Source organism: Mesoplodon densirostris, chromosome 5 (assembly GCF_025265405.1).
Source record: "Mesoplodon densirostris isolate mMesDen1 chromosome 5, mMesDen1 primary haplotype, whole genome shotgun sequence".
NCBI lineage: Eukaryota > Metazoa > Chordata > Mammalia > Artiodactyla > Ziphiidae > Mesoplodon > Mesoplodon densirostris.
In genome coordinates, this window is record NC_082665.1 from 122,612,431 (window position 1) to 122,635,557 (window position 23,127).

Here is a 23,127-nt window from a genome sequence, read left to right on the forward strand (position 1 = left end):
GCTTTTTTAAACCAGGCAAATGCATATTATTCACTAAATATGCCAGAAAGAAACAAATTCTCCTGACTTTTAAGACCAGAAGGCCCATTATACAAACATAATGGAAAAACTGCCCAAAACCAACACATCATTCTAAGTAAATAACTTAGATCATATTAATTATGTAGATTCCAGGAAGTGTGAACTTTTCCTGAGACAGATAAAGCCCTATTTTTAAAAGGTGCCATGCACAGGGAACAATCTTAAAATTGACAAATATTTATTTAGCACATTTCTGAAATATGTAAAAATTCCTTTAACGGACCACTGAAAACATGAAGAAGGGGCCTTTCCATAGCCAGTTTGGGGTGACCTATTTAAAAGAAAAAAGGGAAGAAAGTTCTAGAGTGAAATAAATGATATTGTTCTAGCAAGGCGGAACCTAGTCAGAATACATATGTGTTTTCCTTATCAATTTATAGAACGATGCTACCAAGGAGACGATTTCATTCAATTCATCTGGGTGTATTTTTAGAAGACAGCATCCAGCAGACATGCATGGCATACATAATTCTGTAGTCAATAACTCCTTTAAAAAAATTATATCCATGCAATGTGAATTTGATAAATGTAATCATTATCTGTTGGGAATTTGGAAAATTCCCTACATTTTTCTTTTGTTTATGAATGTATTAATAAAAGTAAAATGAGCTATGCTCACAAGTTTTTATGGAAAGGAAAGTAAGAAGAAAAAACACCATTTCACATCAACTCAAATTATGCATTTCTTTAAGAAGAAATAATGTAATGAGTTGCTTATCAAGGTAATTAATATTTATTTAGTACCCTCTATGTCAAAGTCATCACAGTAAGTAAGGTACTCTGAGGCAAAAAGTGACTGGATATTGCTAAAAGCACTGAAGGCAACAGAAAAGATGAATGAGTAAATGGATTTTTTTTTTCAACAGATCTTTACTGGAGTATAATTGCTTCACAATACTGTGTTAGTTTCTGTTGCACAACAAAGCAAATCAGCCATATGCATACACATGTTCTCGTATCCCCTCCCTCTTGCGTCTCCCTCCCACCCTCCCTATGCCACCCCTCTAGGTGGTCACAAAGCACCGAGCTGATCTCCCTGTGCTATGCTGCTGCTTCCCACCAGCCAACTATTTTACATTTGGTAGTGTATATATGTCGATGCTACTCTTACTTCGCCCCAGCTTCGCCCTCCCGCCCCATGTCCTCAAGTCCATTTTCTATGTCTACCTCTTTATTCCTGCCCTGCAACTAGGTTCATCAGTACCAGTAAATGGATTCTTAATGAAGGTTTATGGTAGGAGCAAACAAGGCAGGGAGGGAAAAATGATCAGTTCATTTGCGGACAGAGGTGGGGCTGGGGAACATAAACAGAGGATTCAATCATAGCGTAGGGATAAGAGGTAGAACCTAACAGAAAAGTAAGGGTAGCCTGAACCACGGGACAGAAGGCCAGGGCAAATACAGAAGCCTGTGAGAAATAAATTACAAGAAGACATGTAATGCAATTATGTAATGTCTCTTAGGCTAATACTGGCAGATTCTCTAGAGGTGTCAATGACCTGGACTTAAGGCCTGTCTAACAGACCAGGCAATAACTCCCTACTTTCATATACTTAGCTCCTTTTTAATCCTGAACACCTAAAACAACCGATGGTTTTAGAAACTATGTGTCAATACTCCTCCTTTTCCAAGCTTAAAGGAAGGAAGAGACACGGAAAGGAAAATTACGAATCTCTGAATGTTTATGCTCAAAAATTAAATGGACTATGAGGTCCAAGAAATACAGAATATCTTTTACAATCCACAATCGGCCTGAAAAATGACATTTAGTAGATCAAGGAAAACAAAGCCATCCAAGGGCCTCTGAGATACACACACCCAGCTACTCTGGGAGCTCAATTACAGGCAACCCACAAAATTCCTTGGCCTTCAATTTTATGAAAACAGCTGTTTAGCCAAGTTTAATTCTTTGGAGATAAAAGGCCTGACACCCTTTGCTTAATGTGTGAACCTTTTAATGTAAGGTATATAGTTTAAAATCACAGACTATCTGTTTCTGAACTGTCAGGAATAAGCTACTCCAGAATATTCAGAAAAATCCCGAAGACTTAAAATACAGAAAACCTACAGGCTGTGAGGAGGGCACTTTAGGACACCACAGGAGACTTGCTTCTGGATGTTTTACCTTCAATTAACAGAAGAAAAGTGCCCATGACATAACTAGAGGCACAAACCTTTGGTGTGAGAGAAACACCAAGAGCCCAAGAGTTATTTCCATGATGGGCAAAGGATTTTCCTGGACCTTGGGGTTACTGTCAACTGGTTTGAGTTCATTTGGTTTCTTACATTTTTGTATTTTACAATTTTATATAGTTTTTAAAATTAATAATCTTCTATCAACCTTCGAATTTTAAGTGAGAGCTAGGAAAAGACAAAAGCAAAGGCAGGGAGTAGTGAGGATAAGCTATGCCTGTGAGAAGAGGGGCTAGACTGTCTTTGTAGTCAGTATGAGAGGCACATGGGAATGAGACCAGGACTACACGGCAGGTCCGTCAGTCCATGTAATTTTTCCTAAGTCAGAGGAGCAAGAACAGCAGAAGCAGAATGGACTGTTGGGAGGAAAAGAAAAAGCCCTGAGCTCCATGGCTGCAAAGAAAGGAGTTCTTCAGCTCTATTGTAAGACGCCCCACCCACGGCTTCCTTCCAGAGGCACAGCCTAGCCCTACGGGACTTGCAAGGTTTGCAGCAGGTTGAGATCCACTTCGACCTGCGTGGTCTTAGCGCCCGCAGGCCAGCATCTCTGCTCTGCTCTTTCTGTACGTTTTAAAGTATCCTGAGGAAGGCTGACCTTTCTCCTCCCTGGCTGTCCCAGTTACCTCAAAAACCCATTAATGCTTTCGTTAGTGCTCTCCTCGTGGAGCTGCGTAGGTTTTAAGCAGTCTGCCCCAGGACCATTTTCCCATGAGCTCTGTTAGTTTCAAACTGTAACTGTGCACATCCTAAGACTTTTCAAGAATCCTTTTTTTTTTCTCTGTTTGGTCGCACTGCGCAGCTTGTGGGATCTTAGTTCCCCAACCAGGGATGGAACCCACACCCTCGGCAGTGAAAGCGAGAAGTCCTAACCACTGGACTGCCAGGGAATTCCCTCAAGAATGTTAAAAGCAGAAAAGCTGATATCTAAACCTCAGTTTCTTACTGTGAAATTACTGTGGTAGAAATCAAACGTGATATGCCTATTTAACACAGCGCTTGGCACAAGATAACAGGCTTCTTCACAACTTCTACCTTAATATTCCCATACAAACAAGGATGGGTTCACGATGGGTATGAGAATGGGCTTTTAGTAAACACCAATCTAAACTCTGTATCCCTAACTTGTGTCTAGGACATCTCTCCCTTTAAAAGTAAACAGAATTAATTTTAAACAGCTTTCAGGAGAATTGGACTTAATGTACTCCTGTCCTGGCAAACCTCCCCCGACTGCCAGGCTGGTTCCACTTGGGCAGCAAACTCAGATATGGAGCAACTTCTCACTATCCCAAAAGACATGTTATACCAAATGCAAGAACGAAATGTCCAACTTTTCCTTAATACTTAATGTCAAAAAATAAATTTAGGGCTTCCCTGGTGGCGCAGTGGTCGAGAGTACGCCTGCTGATACAGGGGACGTGGGTTCGTACCCCGGTCCGGGAAGATCCCACATGCCGCGGAGCGGTTAGGTGCGTGAGCCATGGCTGCTGAGCCTGTGCGTCCGGAGCCTGTGCTCCGCAACAGGAGAGGCCACAACAGTGAGAGGCCCGCGTACCGCAAAAAAATAAAAAATAAAAAATAAAATAAATAAATAAACTTAAAACACACATACCCATATATGCTGCCCAGTGGATAGCACGTCTGTCTTTCTTGTCAAAAGCATTAATATTGGCACCTCTAGACAAGAGTAGTTTGACCATCTGGAATAAAAATAAACACAGTTTCATCAACATTCAGAAGCAGAACTGTTCACGAATATCCATCGTGAAGACTACTCATCTCAAGCTCTCTGGCACCGAATTTCTGCATTTGTAGAAAGGAAAGACAAGACTATATACTGAAGATGCTTTAACATAATTTAATAAACAACAGGACAATATACGAAAAAAGGTTTCACTATGGTGGTTACTGAAGTCAGGCATCAGCACCTTTTTAAAGATGCCACTTTGTGTCCTGGTATTTTATGAACAACTAAACACAAATCTGGAAGTCTAAAGGGAGAGTATTTAACAATAGGTTTTATTTCTTTTTATAGCCCAAAGTGTTATTAAAATTCAAAGTGCATTCTGATCCCAGAAATGTCTTAAATTTAATTCAAACACAGATGCAGTGTCTGTAATATGATTAGACCTGAAGGTCACTGCATAGTCTACTTACCTCATAATGTACCAAAAAAAGTCATTTCCATTATGTCCAAGCATATTTACAATAGTTTCCCCATTAGAAAGGGCATTCCAGATGTCAAAAAGGGACTCATCTAGTGACCTGAACTGCAGTAGAGACAAGAATTCTTTACATTGCAAAAGCCGAGAAGAACAGTGAAAACAGCACTGCAGTGACTAGCCCTCAGCCATGGAATCTTGGGAATGTCACTTTACCTCTTTTTTTAAAAAAAAATTGAAGTATAGTTGATTTACAATGTTTCAGGTACATAGCAAAGTGATTCAGTTTTATATATACATATATTTCTTCCAGATTCTTTTCTACTACAGGAAAAGAATTGATATTGAATATAGCTCCCTCTGCTATACAGTAGGACCACCATTTTTACCTCTTTGAGTATCTGTGTCTGCAACAAAAATGAAGGACTGGACAAGCTGCCCTCAAAGGTTCTTCTAACTCTGAGTCTCATTCTTTCCTAAGTCTTCCATGTACATACACAAACCCCACTCTTTGCTATGGCACACCTAACATTAACCAATACTCCTTGTATAAGATAACTAAATACTAATTTTCTTAAATTGTTTTCTTTTGATGGTCTGTCATCAAAGAATTCTTGACTAAATGTTCAATATAAACTATTAGAAAATGTTTTCGGGCTTCCCTGGTGGCGCAGTGGTTCAGAGTCCGCCTGCCGATGCAGGGGACACGGGTTCGTGCCCCGGTCCGGGAGGATCCCACATGCCGCGGAGAGGCTGGGCCCGTGAGCCATGGCCACTGAGCCTGCGCGTCCGGAGCCTGTGCTCCGTAACGGGAGAGGCCACAACAGTGAAAGGCCCGCGTACCGCAAAAAAACAAAAAAAGAAAATGTTTTCTACACTCCCCCTTCCTTTGCTACCATCTTTCTGGGAGAACAATGAAACTGTTCTGCCTTCCTAGACACTTTTTCCTGCAATGACAGAACATACTTTTCACATTGTGTTACAGTTGGCAGTGTTGTCCTTTGTCTCCTGAGGTTGACCATGAAATTCAAGTGCAGGGGCTGTATCTGATAAATAAATTTCTAAATTTGAGAAAGTTATATCATGAATTATCATGAAAAGAAGTCTGAGGGTTTGAAAAAGGTAAAATTAGATAAAAATGAGCAAAATAGGCAAGTTCATTAATAATGGGGGGCGGACACACACACACAGAGAGAGAATCACTGTCTAACTAAATACCACTTACCTCCCCGTGTCCACTGAAAGCTGCATGATGCAGTGCAGTTCTCCCTGCTCGATCGGACACGTTTACATTACTCAGCAGAGGCACCAAAGCTTCCGCACACTTTACAGCTTTATTAGCAGCCGCTATGTGTAAAGGGGTTTGCCAGTTTTTGTCTCGAGCATTAACATCTGCAGAATGCTTCAAAAGTACCTGAACTGCTTCCTAAAACATATGAAGATATACAAGACAAATGAGTTAACAGCTTTAGAAATGGCACACACATGAAGGAAATAAAATTTCTTGAGAAACTAAAAATAGTTCTGGCAGAACCTGCTATAAACAACCCAGAAAACAAAATAGCTTGAACTAAAGGCAGTACTCAGAGCCATGCAAGATACATCAAAATAAAACATTCCCTTTCTCTATCCTCAAATTAAAGGCACAACAATCAGTCTCTATCAAAATGTACAAGAAATACTGACAAATATTCTTCAAAAACATTCATTACTAATCTTGCTTTTCTAGATGGTGAGATACAATTAATTTATATTTTCAAAGCTTTAAAAAGTAGATTTATCACTTTGCCATTAAATATATAAAAATTTAAACATATTATTTCCTAAAGTATTCCACATGCTATATTTTACAAAATGAAAAATCACTAGGATCTAATTCATTAGAGAGAGAGAGAGTGAAAGAGAGGGAGGGAGGGGAGGGGAGGGGAGGGAGGGAGGGAAGGAAGAAGGCTTTGTTGTGATGCTACCTGGTGGGAAAGTTGGTGTTAACAAGGCAAATTAAGAGTTTACTATTCAAAGGGATTGGTCTCCCAGAAGCACAAGAAAAATGTCACAAAACATCCATAAACTGGACTCATGGCAAAATCAAAACGAATCCAGTATGCCATCAATATTAAGCAATATAATCAGAACTAAACGTAGCAAATTTTTTCTCCTTACAGTGATAATCCTATTTTTGGCAGATGAACAACAAACTACATACGAAATGAAAAGGACCAGAACCAAATCACCTCAGTTCTGTCATTTACAAGGTATAACTATTCAAGTCTAGTGAAACTGACCCTTGGTTTTCTTATCAGTAAAGAGGGGAAAGAGCACCTGTCCATCACTCATCTCAAGTCTGCTATGAAGCAAAAAAACCTAATGTACATAAGATTGTTCAAAAGACTAAAATAACTGTAACTATGCAAAGTAGCAAGGAAGACCAAGCAAAACACTATTATTCATGATTTTCACATAGCCTTTGAAATAAAAAGTAATCAGAACTGCTGAAATATGGGAACCAGCACAAGGCTGGCAAAAGACTGGAGAGACGCCCATCAATCTATCGACCTGCTGAGTAGCTAAGTAAAGACATGTGGAGGCCTGCTCTGTGACCCCACAATTCCAATCCAGCTATTTACCCAAGAGAAATTTTAACAAGACCCATCTAAGAATGTTTTTATTTATTTATTTTATTTTTTATTTTATTTATTCATAAGAGCCAAAAACAAGAAATGTAAGTGTCCACCTACAGGAAAATAGATAAACTGTTGTACATCCATACAGGAAACACTACTCGGCAATAAAAAGAAATGAACCACTAATGTACACAACAATATGACTGATCTCAAAAGAAGTCAAGACATTAAGAGTACATACTGTATGATTCCATTTTTATAAAATTCTAGAACAGGCAATTCTAGAACAGGCAATTGAGAGGTGCCTCTGGGGACAGGAGGGACTGACTGAAAAGGGACATGAGGGAACTTGCTGGAGTGATGGAATCTTTTAAATCTAGATTGGGAGAAAGGTTACATGGGTGTATACATTTGCCAAAACTCAACACTATACACTTAAAGTCTGTGCATTTTACTGTAAATTATATTTCAATTAAGAAAAAGGAATATAGGGAAAAAGATACACAGAGGAATATATACTCAGAATCATGGAGAACAAAGTACAAATACTGTCAGGATTCTCAATCTTCATCCTCAAGAAGGGTATTTTGTGACTTAGGGAGTAACACTAATACCATCCTGGGAAATAGATATACTAGAAAATAATTAAAAACAAAATGAAGAATTTATAATTGGATAAACTGGGCAAATACAGCATACTATAGATGCCAGGCTTGCCTTAATTATTTCCAACTGGAATTCACAATGCATACCTTTAAGTTTCTAAAAAGTGTGTGGAATACTTACGTTCCATCAGCAAGAACAGAAAAATCAAATCTATACTTTCGTTTCACAGAAAAACAAGAATAAATCCAGTTTATGGTTGAGGGTGGGTAAGATGGCACCTAAAGAAGGCTATAAACACAACGACTAAGACTGTTTGAACCCTGGGTCCACTGCTGGGGACATTTAATTGTGTACCCCACAATTCATGTCGAAGCCCTAACCAACCCCCACCACAAAGCAGTAAAGTTAAATGAGATGATAAGGGAGAGACCCTAACCTGATCAGACTGATGGCATTCTAAGATGAGGAAGAGGGAGAGAGAGATTCCCCCCTCCCCGACCAAATGTGAGGACACAGTGAGAAGGCAGCCATCTGCAAGCCAGGAAGAGAGTCCTCATCAGAAACTGACCCTGCTGGACCTTCATCTGAGACTTCTAGCCTCCAGACTGTGAGAAAAAAACATTTCTGTTGTTTAAGCCACCCAGTCTATGGTATTTTGTTATGGCAGCCGAGCTGACTAATATATCCATCATTTACTACTCAGAATAATATATGTCAGTGCCATATCACAACAGCAGTGATCTTTGAAAACTTAGAGAAAACTAAAGAACTCTCTAAAGACAGGAGATTCAAAAACAAAAACAAAAACAAAATTTTTAAGGGTAAATTTCTGGAAATTACAAACCAACGAGCCTGATGTCTTACCCTAGTAAAATTCTAGATTTTATTAGCAACACATTACAAGCATTTAGAAAAAAAATGTAGGGATAACCAAGGATATACATAGTTTACTAATGACAGAATTACCATAGTAACCTTGATCCCAATTTTTCCATTATTAGAGGGTATGCATGTGTAAGAAATGCTGCAGGTGTGCCTTGTCTTCAAACAAACAAGTAATATCCTATGATACTGATTTAAATAAGATTAAGAAATATGGGGGTGGGGTGATAACAAAAGGTTAACTAATTATATCCAAAGAGTATTTATTTATTCATAGCTTAGGGTCAGGCACAGGGAAAAGAAGGGCTAACGCATTCCAAATAAACACAATGTTTGGGTGAACCACTAATATCTCACATGATAATATATTTTAAACTCAGTTATCCTGATAGAACTAAAATGTTAATTCCTGGAGTTAGGTTAAAAAAATAAATGCATATCCTTCAGAGGATCCAGTGTGATGTGGATGGATAGACAGATAGATAAATAAATAAATAACACACACACACACACACACACACACACACACACACACACACACACTCACAAAGCCCTAATACTCAGAAATTGATTTATTCAGAAGAATACTCAGCATTTATGGAGAGCTAGATTATATGCTACTCTTCAAGATTGACAGTCACAAACCAGTGGTGGAGAAAAGATGAGGCAGCCAGGCAGTATGACCAGGTGCATGGAAACCATGTCACGGAAGGAGAGTTGGGGAACTTGGTATAGTTAACCCGAAGCAGTCTTTCTAAACCCAAGTTCAGTGAGGGAATTAAGCCTTAAGACATCATCCACTATCTGTGAGGAGTTAACTTCCTTACTATGCATCTTCTGCGATGCTAGTCATCTCTGTCCTTGGGAGAAGTGAGAAAACAGTCACTCTAATCATCTTCTGTAGAGCTTACTTCTCTCATGGTATCTCAAAAACATAAACCAAAAGCTACCTAAAATTTTGCCTTTTTATATACCCCTTTGTGGTTATGTTTTCTATTAAATGAAGTAAGTAATGTAAGTATAGCCTTCTTTTGCTCGTAGGTTATGACAGGAATAATTAAAAGAACACCAGTGAAACTGATAATCTTGACTAGGTTTCCTAGCAGTTTTCCTAATCATGGCATTCTCCTTTTAAAAGAAAAATAATCCTTAGGGCTTGGGGTTTACAGAAGTTATATATATATATATATTTTTTTTCCTTTTTGCGGTATGCGGGCCTCTCACTGTTGTGGCCTCTCCCGTTGCGGAGCACAGGCTCCGGATGCGCAGGCCCAGCGGCCATGGCTCACGGGCCCAGCCACTCCGCGGCATATGGGATCCTCCCAGACCGGGGCACGAACCCGTATCCCCTGCATCGGCAGGCGGACTCTCAACCACTGCGCCACCAGGGAGGCCCCAGAAGTTATATTTTTATGGAATGGTTACATTTTATAGCTGTTTCCCATACTCCTGCAGAAGAGTAGTAATACTACATAGCCTAGTAGTTTTTAGGATGAAAAGCCTAAACCTTTTTTAGGTTGACAAGCTTAAACTTAAACTTATTAGGATCTGCTGCTTTCTAACCTACAGCTTGCCCTTAAGTTCAAGCCATGTACACAGTTTTAAAAAATCAGCAGTTAGGTCTCTGGGTGGAACCTGCAATCTACCTTTAACATTAATTATTTTTTTTAAAGAATCTTTGGCCTGTTTTACAATCTCTACAAATATACAAAGTGTTATTTCTGATTATTTGACAAAACTCCACTAAATTTAATAGTCATATTTCCAAGAGTCATACCAAAAAATAGGTAAGTATGACTAATTTATCAATAGGTTGCCATGATGGCAATGTTTATCTTCCTTAACTGCCTTTATTTAAAGAAACTTCACTGCAAGAGGGCTAACCACAAACTTAAAAACATTACCATGAATTTCAGAGTTCAAAGTATTTTGGTTTAATAGGTCTTAGCTTTCAGAATTCCCAGATTTGCCCAAGATCACACAGCTAGAAAGTGGCAGGTGATATCTGAAGCCAGTGTCACCTGATCCAAGTCCCACAGTTCACCAGCTGTAGCCACCAAGGATCACCGTTCCCTCCCTATCCAGAGGCTTATGGTCAACAGTCCGCCTCTGTCACACCGCAGCATTTACAGTCCCTCCCTTCCAGCCACCTTCTCCTCCACTCCTCTTCACTCACCCAACTCTCGTTTTGGGTTCAAGGTGTACTTCGAAATGAGGAATACAAAGAAGAATGAACAGAAAGGAGCACCCCCAGTTTCTCTTGGGGAAACATCCTCCCAAGGCATGTGTTCCCCTTATCTCTCCAGAACTATCTGGCCCCATGATGGGGAGAAGCAGCAGTAGCCACCCTCCCTCGTCTCCCACAATTTGAATAACTGAAGAAAACATTAATTTATACAGTCCCACCCTTTATTTAAAAAATGTTTTCAACTATCGTAAGATAGGTAAAAGGGGTGCTTTGGGCACAATGCATTTGTAGAAAGTACCCAATCCTTTTTAGAAAGGCAGTAAAATGACAGAAAAAAAGAGGGTCCAGGTATTTGTGTCATCTCTGCTACTCAACAGCTGAGTGGTTTCTGGCAAATTATTAACTGCACAGTTCCTTAAAATATCTATCCTACAAGGATGTTATGAGGACTAGAAGATATGACAAATATAAAAATGAACTTTCTCCAAAAATGTCAGTTATCTTGAAGGTCAAACAATACACAGGATTATAAATAAAAAGGAATTGTTCTTCCTCATAAGACACCTAACATATTTTAAGACTGTATTTAGAACTGGCAACATGTGAGATCAAGTAATGTTTCTGAAACTAATTTCAGTGTTTACCTAAACAATATTTCATTTAGTCATTACACACTGCTGAGATTATTTCTTGAGCACAACCAGCAGAACCTCTGCAACACGTCTATTAGGCTATTGTGAACCAGTCAGCAGAGAAAAGCCTTGAGGAGGAATTTGTAAGATAGAAAAACAACTGCTCTCTTGTAAGAAGTACAGAAGGAGGGTTTTCCCTGCCACTTCAGCCTCTCCAACTTGGTTTGAACAAATTCCAAAGTAAAGTGACCAGTCTAGGTATTTTCAGTTGCTTTTTCCTTTTTTGAAAATACAGAATTTGAATATGGACTCATAGGCAGGCCTACTTAGTGATTTTATATACAAAATATTTACTAAGAGAAATTCCATACCTCACTACAAGATGCAACTGCTCTGTGTAAAGGTGTCAACCATTTGTTGTCTTTGGCATTAACTCTAGCTCCTGCAACAAAAAGAAAAAAATAGATTGAAATATTTTGCATAAAATATTTTAAATAAATGTCCTGAAATACTAGTTACATATAGTCCAAATTGGATAAATAACAATTGAAAATGTAGTACTTCATTTTTATACTTTCTGCTAATAAATCACCCTTAAATTACAAAACAAAACTATCCTTTTTAATTGATATAATTATCCAGTAAGGTATTAGCTCTTTATATTAAAAATCAAAGAAACATCATTTTATATATAGTCTAGAAAAGCCACCTTTATACAGAGCATATCCAAAATGAAAATCAGACCCCAATGTAGAATGTGTGTTAAAAACCTCAAATACTTAAATACATGAATAAGAATACTAAGACATAAAATGTAGACCATTACAAAGTCTTCATTATAATTCTTTACTAATGAATGTATCATGTTATAATGCAATACAGTAATATCAAAACAGTTCTCCAGTAATGATTACAAATGCTTTAGTATTATAAAGTTATTTTATAAATGGATACAATGGCTATAAACTTAGGGGAAAATACTGAGAAAGGAAATGAACCAACCCACGTCTTTCCATGTTATACCTAAAGTTCTAAAGTAGTAATACTTAAAACAAATCAACTATGTCTTTTTTAAAAGTCATTAAGTCAATGGACACAAATTTTCCTTAATAGAATGGAAATACCATTTAGTAAGACAATAAGTGTATTATGTAATTTGAGGGGAAAAAAAATCTATCACCTATGTAAAATCCACTGATTTGGTGCTTAAATACCCACCAAACAGAAGCAGCACACCGTGGGATCCCTCTACGTAGAGAGAAACAACCCTGACTCTCAGGACTAGAGGAACTTGAAACAGGTCCTGCACTATGAGCAATCCTAGATTTACATCTAGAATAATAACTAGCTAAGTGAGAAGAGGCTTTAGGAACCTAGTCCAACCTCCATACTTTCTAGATGATGAAATGCTGGTACAAGCAAGCAGCTCACCGCCAGAGTCAACTACAGCAGAACCAAGGAGAGAACTCAGACATCCTAATGTTTACATTCTGTTTTGAGTGTGAGGTTCTAAGTAATAATCAAGCACAGTGACTCCAAGTTACAGCCCGAATAACCTCTAGCTATAGGTTCCTAACTAGCTGTATGATCCCTCTGAACCGACATTTCTTCATCTATAAACCAGATCCCCTAATACCTTGTTACAAAAATTAACCCCTGGTCAAGGAACTGAGATCTCACATGCAGCACAGCACGGTCAAAAGACAAACAAACAAACAAAAACCAACAAAAAAGATTAACATACAAACCAATGTACCTAATACATGTAGTACGGATACATTAGAGGTAGATTTTATAAGTCTGAATGTGAGAGGAAATGAATTAAAGGCAGGTGTAGGAAATCATCCACAAGTGCAGCAGTTGAAGCTGAACTCTGTGTGGGCAGGGCCAGTGAATCATGAACCAGCAGGAGAGCTTTCAAGATTGCTTAAAGCTGTGGGAGAAAGAAAGGGAGTCAGCAAAATAAAGAACCAGCCAGAGGGACTTCCCTGGTGGCACAGTGGTTAAGAATCCACCTGCCAATGTAGGGGACACGGGTTCAAGCCCTGGTCTGGGAAGATGCCACATGCCACCCGTGCGCCACAACTACTGAGCCTGCGCTCTGGAGCCCGCGAGCCACAACTACTGAGCCCGCGTGCCTAGAGCCCATGCTCCACAACAAGAGAAGCCACCACAATGGGAAGCCTGCACACCGCAACAAAGAGTAGCCCCCGCTCGTCACAACTAGCGAAAGCCCACGTGCAGCAACGAAGACCCAACACAGCCAATAAAAAAACAAACAAACAAACAAACAAAAACCCAGCCAGAGACAGTGATATATTCATGTAATAAGCATCTGAACAACTACTGGCCAGGTTCTGTGGAGACCAAAATGGTGAAAAGAGGCTTTTCTGACCACAATAAAATCAGCATTTGTTTTGGGTAAGAGCACAGACACTTGAAATGTTCACGGGTCAGAAAGTTGGAGCCCTAGAGACAGTGAACAGGCTCCTTCCTTCTCCCCATTTATCACTTGGAACTTCAATGGTTCTCTATAATCCCTGTACCTCTTTCTATGATTTTGGATTTATGTGCACAGTAGGAGGGCAGGTCCTGGCATTAAGGCCTGAAGGGTAGTGACACAGACACTCAAAAGACACAAGTACCCTGGAAAGACAGAAGTAGAGAAGAATGAGGCCTGAAAATGGGCCTCCAACAAATGGGAAGGGTCAGAACTCTGAGTCAAGGCATTAACCGACAAGGAAATAGAATGTGGCTGTCACAAAAAAGAGGATGATCTCTACGTGCTGATAAAGATCTGAGAAATAAAAAGTAAAAATAGGGCTTCCTTAGTGGCGCAGTGGTTGAGAGTCCGCCTGCAGATGCAGGGAACGCGGGTTCGTGCCCCGATCCAGGAAGATCCCACATGCCGCGGAGCGGCTGGGCTGGGCCCGTGAGCCATGGCCGCTGAGCCTGCGCGTCCAGAGCCTGTGCTCCGCAACGGGAGAGGCCACAACAGTGAGAGGCCCGCATACTGCAAAAAACAAACAAACAAAAAGTAAAAACAGCAGTAAGTAAGAGCTGTATGAATAATATTCTTTACTTTTACATAGAAAAAGGAAGAGTTAAGTATCTATATTTACATTTGCAAAAGGAAGCCCTGGAGGAAAGCTAAGACATTAAGAACAGCGGGTGCCTATGTGTTTGCATTGGTGATGGGGGGCAATGAGAATTGGATGACGTAATGGGGAACTAGGGTAGAAAGGCAACTGCGCTGTAAGCTGTATACCTTTAAAGGTGTGTATATTTTAATTCGGAAATGAAACTGAAATAGTACATATTCAAAAAGTGAAATGTACCGAAGAGGAAATGAAAGGAGTGGTCATGAAAAAACACTCCAAGAATTTGGCTTCAAGTGCAAAGAAAAAATTGGAAAGCAGGAAGAGGGTGAAGACAGTCTGTCTTTCTTTTGGAAATGGGTTATCAGATATACAACTGAAGGAAGAAAATCTAATATTTATGGTGCATTTGGCAGCCCAAAGTAAAAAACCCTGCTTGCTTCATTCTTCCATTTTAAGTTACAATAATTAACTAATTAATTAAATCGTCTTTCTTTCTCTTTACTTTTAATAACAAAATCAAAGTTAATTTTATCAAAAACATGAGTGACTATAACAAATAATCCACTAGTGGCTTAACGAGGACACATCATGCTGCCACTTGCAACTAGCAGACAACTTGATAAAAAATTTGGCTTGCTCTTTTTAAAGATTCTAAAGATACTTAACTGCAGGAAGATCAGCACAATGGGATTTTAGACATCTAATCATATCCTATCTCAGAAGACACTCATTGTGTTAAGGCATCTTTCTTCTAGTAACACTAATCAGATATTTTAATTCCTTGGAAATTAAAGGTCAAGTATGTGAGTCATGGTTGAGCTATCTCTAAGGGCACAATACAACAAATATCTCCCCTGACCACATGGGTAAATTAGTATGTGCTTTATATATTAACAGACAAACATGGCATAGCAAGGTCCATTATAAGAGCAGCAGTTGGCTGCACAATGAAAAATGGCTTAAGAACAATAAACATGGCAGTGCACATCAGACGTCCAGGCTACCAGAGCTCATCTCATGTGAGCTCTATGAAGGTAACCAGACTTCTGTTCCACACAGAGCTCCAAAATTAGCTACATAGTCATATACACACCACAAAGTAATTCCAGTAATGGAAAAGACATTTCCAGAGTAAAGTAACTAATCCAACAGCTGAAAACTAGCCACAAAGAAGATGAAGACAGGAAAAAGAGAAGGAGAGGGGAGGGACAGAGAGAAGGAGATGGGGAGGGGAGAGGGAGAGGGAGACAGAGGCAGGGATGGAGGGAGACAGAGAGGAGGAAGAGGGGGAGGGGAACAGACCTAGGGGGAAGGGAGAGAGTGGGAAAGGGGAAGATGGGGAGGGAGAGAAGGGAAGAGGGAGAGAGGGAGGGCGGGAAAAGAAAGAAATCCTATCCACTGAAAACACAAAATAGTTTTCCTAGAGAGAAATAAAACCAAATGTAACAGCTCCAGTGGCATCATCACAGGCTCTCTACCTGGCAGAGTAGAGTATTTGTGATTCCAAAGGATGATCTTAAGTCACCAAGAAAAGATTAATTTCTTTATTATTTCCTAATCATTAAAACAGGAAAGAACATAAAAAAGCAGTGCCATCTCAATTGCTGCAGTCAGGCTACCGGGAGACCCTGTGGTAGGAGAAGCACTGCTGTGGAAGCCGAAGACAAGACAGCAATTTGAGGATGATGTCACTGATGACCACTGCAAACTGACACCCAGAGAAAGCCTCCTGAGTGCTAGCAGCATATCTAGGAAAACCCAAGGTCGTTATGCCCAACTGTATAAATCAAAGACTGTCTTTACTAGACTCCCTTTCCCCCACAAATCCATCAAATGTACATCAACTGAGCTTTCCCTTAAGAAGAACAAGCAGCCAGAACCTACGTCACATCAAATATCTGAATTTGGATTCACCTTTCCAGAACAGAGATGTGATCAGATTTCCAATACGTTAAAAGCAAAAAGAAAACAAGCAAGCAAAAATCAACTGCAGGGTCATCCAAACAGCTTGGTTGTATCCATTTGATACCACAGTTAAATTACACAGAAAAATCCAGATAACCTTCTTCCTTTCACCCAATCTTTTCATTTACTAATTCACACATATAAAATTTATTCTGAAACAATAGTTTTTTAAAAGAAAAAACATATTTAAGGTAAAATTTCTTCCAAAATTAGATAAATGTCTACTACATTTAGAGATAAAACAGAAAGTAATTTTAAAAAATAAAAAATCTGGTTCACTTTTATCAGTCTACCCTGGGCTCTAGCCAGCAATGCAGCTAAGAGAGGTCTGGACATATGAGGAGGCAGTCAGGGGTCAGTGGACGGAGCCCAGGAGTAAGACCTGTGATCTAATAATGGCTCTGTAACCAGCAGGCTGTGTGACCTGGGACTGCTCCTCACATGCCTAGCCTTCATTTTGGTAATAATAAGCCTTGTGTGTGTGCGCCCATGTGCGTCTCTGTCTGTCTCTCTCACAAGGGAGGCTAGGCCCCAGGTTAAAACAACACAGGGAGCGCCTGTTTCTGAGCTCTACAAAGTCAGGAATCCAAATCACAAGTGTCCCACGTGACTCTAGGTCTCACTCCGCAAGAAGACTAATTCACCTGCTTTCTCCCTCATCTGATCACTCACCAAGATCTGCCAATTCTTTGATTTTTGAACCTCAGTTATCAGTAAAATAAGAGCTGTGGTAAATGATCTCTACGATCCATTTCCAGTGATAATATTCTACCCTATTTTGAAATACTCAGAATAAGTTATTTCATGCTTTTTAAATAGCTTGCCTTACTTTAACATTAAATAGATAATATCTTTATAATCAATGCCAGGGATCTTCAAATTACAGCCCACAGATTGCCAGCCACCTATTTTATAAATAAAGTTTTACTGCAACATAGCTATACCTATTCACTTACGTGTTAAATAAGTAGCTTTCGCATTACAGGAGTAGAGATGAGTAGTGGCCAGTGTGTCTGTATGACCCTTCACATAAAAAGTCTATTAGCCTCTGATCTAGGCGAAGTACCTGAGAGTTGATGCTATTAAAATTATTTCTATTTTCCTATGTGTTTGTAATAATTATAGTCCCACTAATAATTTTCTAAAACTTCTGTTTGCAGAGCATAGTTTTTTTTCTCTGCTCCTAAGCCACAGAGGAGATAGTCCTTATAGAGTGAGCTGGGCCAGGAGCCAAGTACTTTTAGCACTCTTCCCAAACTGGAAATAATGCTTTCCTTTGGCTGTCTACCAAAAGCAGTGGCAAAAGCTTCAGATTCCGTTTTCAGGTTGGGAGAAGAATGAGCAAAAAGCAAGTACATTTCCACTTTTCCACCTGTGATGCTAGACCACCCCCCCTACCACCAAGCTAGTGCACTGTACCATTTAACAGGGTGTTATGGATATATGGATATTGTGGGTTGAACTGTGTCCCCACCACCAAATTCATATGCTGAAGTCCTAACCCCAGCACCTCAGGGTCTTCACAGAGGTAATTAAGTTAAAATGAGGTGTTTTTTTTTTTTTTTTTAAGCACGGGCCCTAATGCAATATGACTGGATCCTTATAAGCAGAAGAAATTTGGACATAGACTTGTACCGATGGAAGACATAAGAAGGCGGCGGTCATCTACAAGCCAAGGAGAAAGTCCTAGAACAGATCCTTCTCTCACAGCTTTCAGAAGAAACTGACTCTGCCAACACCTTGATCTTGTACTTCCAGCTTCCAGAACTGTGAGAATATAAATTTTGTTGTTTAAGCCACTCATCTTGTAGTAATTTGTGATGGCAGTCCTAGTAAACTAATACACCAACACTGCAGTCTTTCAAAGGTCACACGCTTTAGGTCTAATTCTTAATACCAGAAACACAGTATACATATTTCCTTAGTAAGAACTTTATTTTCTATAAAAGGTCAATTAAATGATTAACTAATACAACACATTATTTAACCACCTAACACATGCTAGAAACAGCCTGAGGTACTGGTAAACCTATGTTTGAAAAATATAAGCATTACATGAATAGCTCCCATAAAAATATCTATATTTAGGCAGGCAGTAAATTTAGTCCTTAAAACAGAAGTTCTTCAACAAAAGTTATTTCCTATACAAATTTTAGTAAATGCTAAGTAGATGGGGGTGGGTAGAGTGTAGAGGGGGAGCACAGTTCAGACTGCAGCAGAGTTAAGAGTCAGATAGCCTGAACTCCACAGTCAGATAGCCTGGGTCTGACTTACTATGCTGGCTCTAGCTTTTATTAGCAGTATAACTTTCAGCCAGTTATCACATCTCTAAATGCTTTCATTTCCTTTATCTATAATAATACCTTCAGAGTTGAGGATAAAATGAGGTCATAAATGAAAAAGCTAAATTTAACATAGTACTTGAGATATAGTAAGCACTCACTGCTTCCAATTACTTCGTTCCATTCAATAATAATTGTGAGAGTAATTCTCCTAGACTCTAGTGTTACTGTATAGATTCCATGGAAGGATTCACTTGTTTGATTACATGTAACATGTCAAGTTATACCCCTCACCCATGAAATCTTAAAAATGCATCATGGACATCAAGTGAAGTTTCTTCAGGAAGGCTACCAATTCGACTAAAAGAGTGTGTTTGTGTGCATGTCCTTTCGCCCCCTTCTCTCCACTGTGTGTCCTAGAATCCCTATCTAACACCCTTTTAGATGATCTAGAGGTCATCCACAGGAGAATCTCCCTTTATAACACAGAAGAACAAGGTAAGGCTGTGCTACAGAAGAGATCAAGCAAGAATCTTCATTATTTATTTTTTTAAAGGGTTTCTTTTTTAAATTTATGTGTAACACAAAGTTATTTAAGTCAATGAATTTTTAAGGAATTTCGCATGTTCTGATTCTTTCCACTGCCAATCACCTTAGTTCCTCCAAACTCATAATCTTCAAGATAAAACAGCCCTTTCAAAAAGAAGCTATCATGTGAGTCAGCCCACAATTCTTGTAGTTAGGCTTCTTTGATCTCCAATGACATATGGACACACTTCAATAATTCCCCGCCTGTAATCTTTGGGATCCAATTTCCTCAAGCGATTTACTTTAGGACCATGTTTAGGGTCAGGCGATGGATCTGCCTGGTTCTGAATTTGACACCCTCTAAAAATTTATTAGGTTCAAATCACATTCACTCCTAAGCTATCACACCCTAGAACAGTACAGATCATTGGGATATGCCAATACCTAAGATAAAAAGTTAGTTAGGCTTTTCATAGTTTACTTGGCAGCTCTGTCTTGTAGTTCTTTCCCACAGATCTAACAGGTAGTTCTGTGAGTAAAGAAAACCACACAGTTAATCTATGAGGCATTTCCAACGATGTAGGTTTACAGAAAAAGCCCCATCGGGATAGACCTCAACAATCTTCATTATTTTTGACAGAGCTGCTGGAGATGGAGGGTAAGAGCCAATCACCATCGATCACAATCTAAGAACCTGTGATCCAAGGAGCTGCCGGGTCACCCCAACTATCTGTAGTACATCAAGAATAAAGAAAGCTATGCTACTAGGACTCAAAGAAAACACATTTGGTTTGAGAGCTATGTGAAGAAACAAACGTTAAGTGATGCTAACTTTTTGCCCCTCCCTACTCCAAACAGATATTCTGGAAAAAGCATATTCCTCAATGATATATAATGGCAGTCCAGCGGTTAGGACTCCAAGCTTTCACTGCTAACAGCCCGGGTTCAGTCCCTGGTAGGGGAACTAAGATCCCACAAGCTGCATGGTGTGGTCAAAAAAAAAAAAAAAAAAAAACCTTAAAGGATTCAGCACAGGACTAGAGCAAAAATATACCAAAGCAGAGTAAACTGAGCAAAGTACAGTTAATAGGTAAATATATTCAAAAGATATTATCCCAAGAAAGGAGAGGAAGAATTTGTGAACTACTCTTTATACACAACTCCAGAGAAATTAAGTTCTGAACAGAGACCTCAAAGAAAAGCTCCAAGAAAGAGGTAAGACAATGCAAAGAGATGAGAGCTGGCAGATCAGGAAAGAGAAAAGGAAAATAAAAGCAATCAAAGATAAAAGCCTAGAAACAACAAAAAACAGAGTAGACATGTCTTACAACACAGTCAAGAATTTGAAGCCACAGCCAGAGTGAATCTTTAAAAAACTAGGTAAGGGGCTTCCCTGGTGGCACAGTGGTTGAGAGTCCGCCTGCTGATGCAGGGGACACGGGTTCGTGCCCCGGTCCGGGAAGATCCCACATGCCGTAGAGTGGCTGGGCCCGTGAGCCATGGCCACTGAGCCTGCGCGTCCAGAGCCTGTGCTCCGCAACGGGAGAGGCCACAGCAGTGAGAGGTCCGCATACCGCAAAAAAAAAAAACAAAAACAAACAAACAAAAAACTAGGTCAGCCTCTGTCCCTCCACCTAAAACTCCCCATTGGTTTTCCATAACACTTTAAGGGCCAAAGCAAGTCTTTACCTGGAACACCCCCAACCTCTGCTTTACCTCCTACTGCTTTTTTCACTTGCCTCCAAACATGCTACACCTGGCAGTGTTTGTTCTTGCTAATCTCTTAATTTCCACTAAACATCTGCACCGGTATGCAAGGCTCGCTTCCTTATTTGCTTATCTCCTCGAATGTCACTGAATCCTTTCCTGATAACCCAACACAAAATAGCAAGTGATCCCCACCCAACATACCATTCCTTTAATTTTTCCATAGCAATTATCAACACATGACAAACTATATATTAACTTGCTACTATCTCCCCCATTAAAACATAAACTCCATAAAGGCTGGGACTTCATTTATTTTATTCACTGCTCTACCACAGCACCTAGAATGGTACCTGCTATGCAGCCAGGCTCATTAAGTATTTGTTGAATGAATGAAGGATAGGTAAAAGGAAATAACTTAAAACTAAATGTAAAGACAAAATTACAATCAGAAAAAAGCTGATAAAGACAGATGAAGGATATCCATTTTAGTAGCAAAACACACTGCAGAAAAATTTACTGATAGAAAAACACACGGAAATAAAACATGCAAAGATGCAATGAAAGATATAAATGAAATAAAAGTCCAAATTTCAAAACTAAAAGTGTACATTCACATAATGCCCTAGCAAAAAGAATCAGTAGATTTAGCCTAAGAAAGTTAGCATGAATTTCAGGGCTAAAGAATGGAATCCTACAGGCATCCAGGCAGAAGAGAATGGACTATGGTGCTGGAAAGTGTAATGGGGGGATGGAATGTAAGCAGAGAGGAACTCAATTCAAGACTTTCACTCAACGCTAGAAGACAGTGGAGTAACATGTACAACACTGAAAGGAAAAAGCATAAATTGAGAATTTTATAACTAGCTAATCTACCCTTCAGCTAAATAAAAAAAGGAAATGGTCCAAAATAAATAAGATACCACAGAATACAATATCCATGAGCTCTTACAGAAAATATAAAAACAAAAACTACTTGATGATGATGTCTATTCAACCAAGAGACATGAAAATTTTAAAACCTGGGAATAGAGAAGCTATGAATAAGGACAGAATGTGTGTGTGATAAAACAGTGGGAATTATGATTACAAAATAAACTGTAACGTCGTAATTCTTGACAATGGAAACACAAGAGTGAAACAAATTACAGAACGTTACTTCCTAATTTCTCATCATAGTAAATCAGAAAACAACCAAAACCTGAAACATAAACATCCATGAACATCAAAGTACACAGCTCTAAGGAATGATCAATTTCTTTATATTCTTCACTTTTCATTTTAGAGAAATATTTTAGGAACTATTCATTCTTTGCCATGGATACCAAAGTAGTTTTTATAATATGAAATTATAGTAATTTATTTTATTGTGTGTTCTTATTGGAGCATACCATGACTTCTGTATAATGCAAGAGCTAAATGGAGATTATTATTTCACATTGCTTTATTTTCTTAAGATTACACTAAAGTTAACCTAATTACTATTGTAACATGTCATTGGTAACTAACATGAAGGGTAAGAACAGTCTACCCAAACTTTTCAGTAACAATTTTCATTACTAATTACAAACAAATTAGCCTAATCTTGTTGTCTACTTTCCCCTTCATGTATTTAATTCTCTTCTTTAGGGAATTATCAGGTCAAACACTTAGTTTCAATTCTAACTTATAAAAAATCCATTCAATACAATTATAAGGCTATTTTGAAATCGGGGTATGTAAATTAGTGTATAACTTGGGCCTCAACAACCATGGCATTCAAACCAAATTTAAGCAGAATCCGTGAAGCACCACTACAGAACCTCACGAGTGTACATATACTGTTTGAAGACTACTGTTCTGGGTGATAATTATTTTTCCCCCAGTTTTATTATATAATTGACATATAACATTATATTAGTTTAAGATGTAGAACAAAATGATATGACATATAATATAGAAATGATTACTACAATAAGTTAACATCCATCACCTCACATAGTTAAAATTTTTTTCTTGTGATGAGAACTTTTAAGCTTGCATCCCCAGAACTATCTTATAACTAGAAGTTTGTACCATTTGACCACCTTTACTCATTTCCTCCAACCCCCAACTTGTCTACCTCTGGCAACAACCAATCTATTCTGTTTCTATCAATTTGGTTTGTGTAGATTCCACATATAAGTGAGATCATGAATTATTT

At 38.9% G+C, this 23,127-nt stretch overlaps 1 protein-coding gene and 1 non-coding gene across 5 annotated transcripts in view; both read right to left on the reverse strand.

Annotated features, from left to right (window-relative positions):
* ANKRD28 (ankyrin repeat domain 28) overlaps positions 1 to 23,127 on the reverse strand; it is a 165,036-nt gene that overhangs the window by 46,327 nt on the left and 95,582 nt on the right. For all 4 annotated transcript variants that reach the window (XM_060099453.1, XM_060099452.1, XM_060099451.1 and 1 more), the window contains 3 exons: positions 11,734 to 11,804; positions 5,659 to 5,859; positions 3,884 to 3,971 (listed from right to left, as the gene is read on the reverse strand). In XM_060099453.1, the coding sequence (XP_059955436.1) occupies positions 3,884 to 3,971; positions 5,659 to 5,859; positions 11,734 to 11,804 (360 nt within the window). The remainder of the gene's footprint in view (positions 1 to 3,883; positions 3,972 to 5,658; positions 5,860 to 11,733; positions 11,805 to 23,127) is intronic.
* LOC132491479 (small nucleolar RNA SNORA18) lies at positions 19,727 to 19,857 on the reverse strand. Its single transcript, XR_009532695.1, has one exon. It is a non-coding gene; the product is annotated as a small nucleolar RNA SNORA18 (small nucleolar RNA).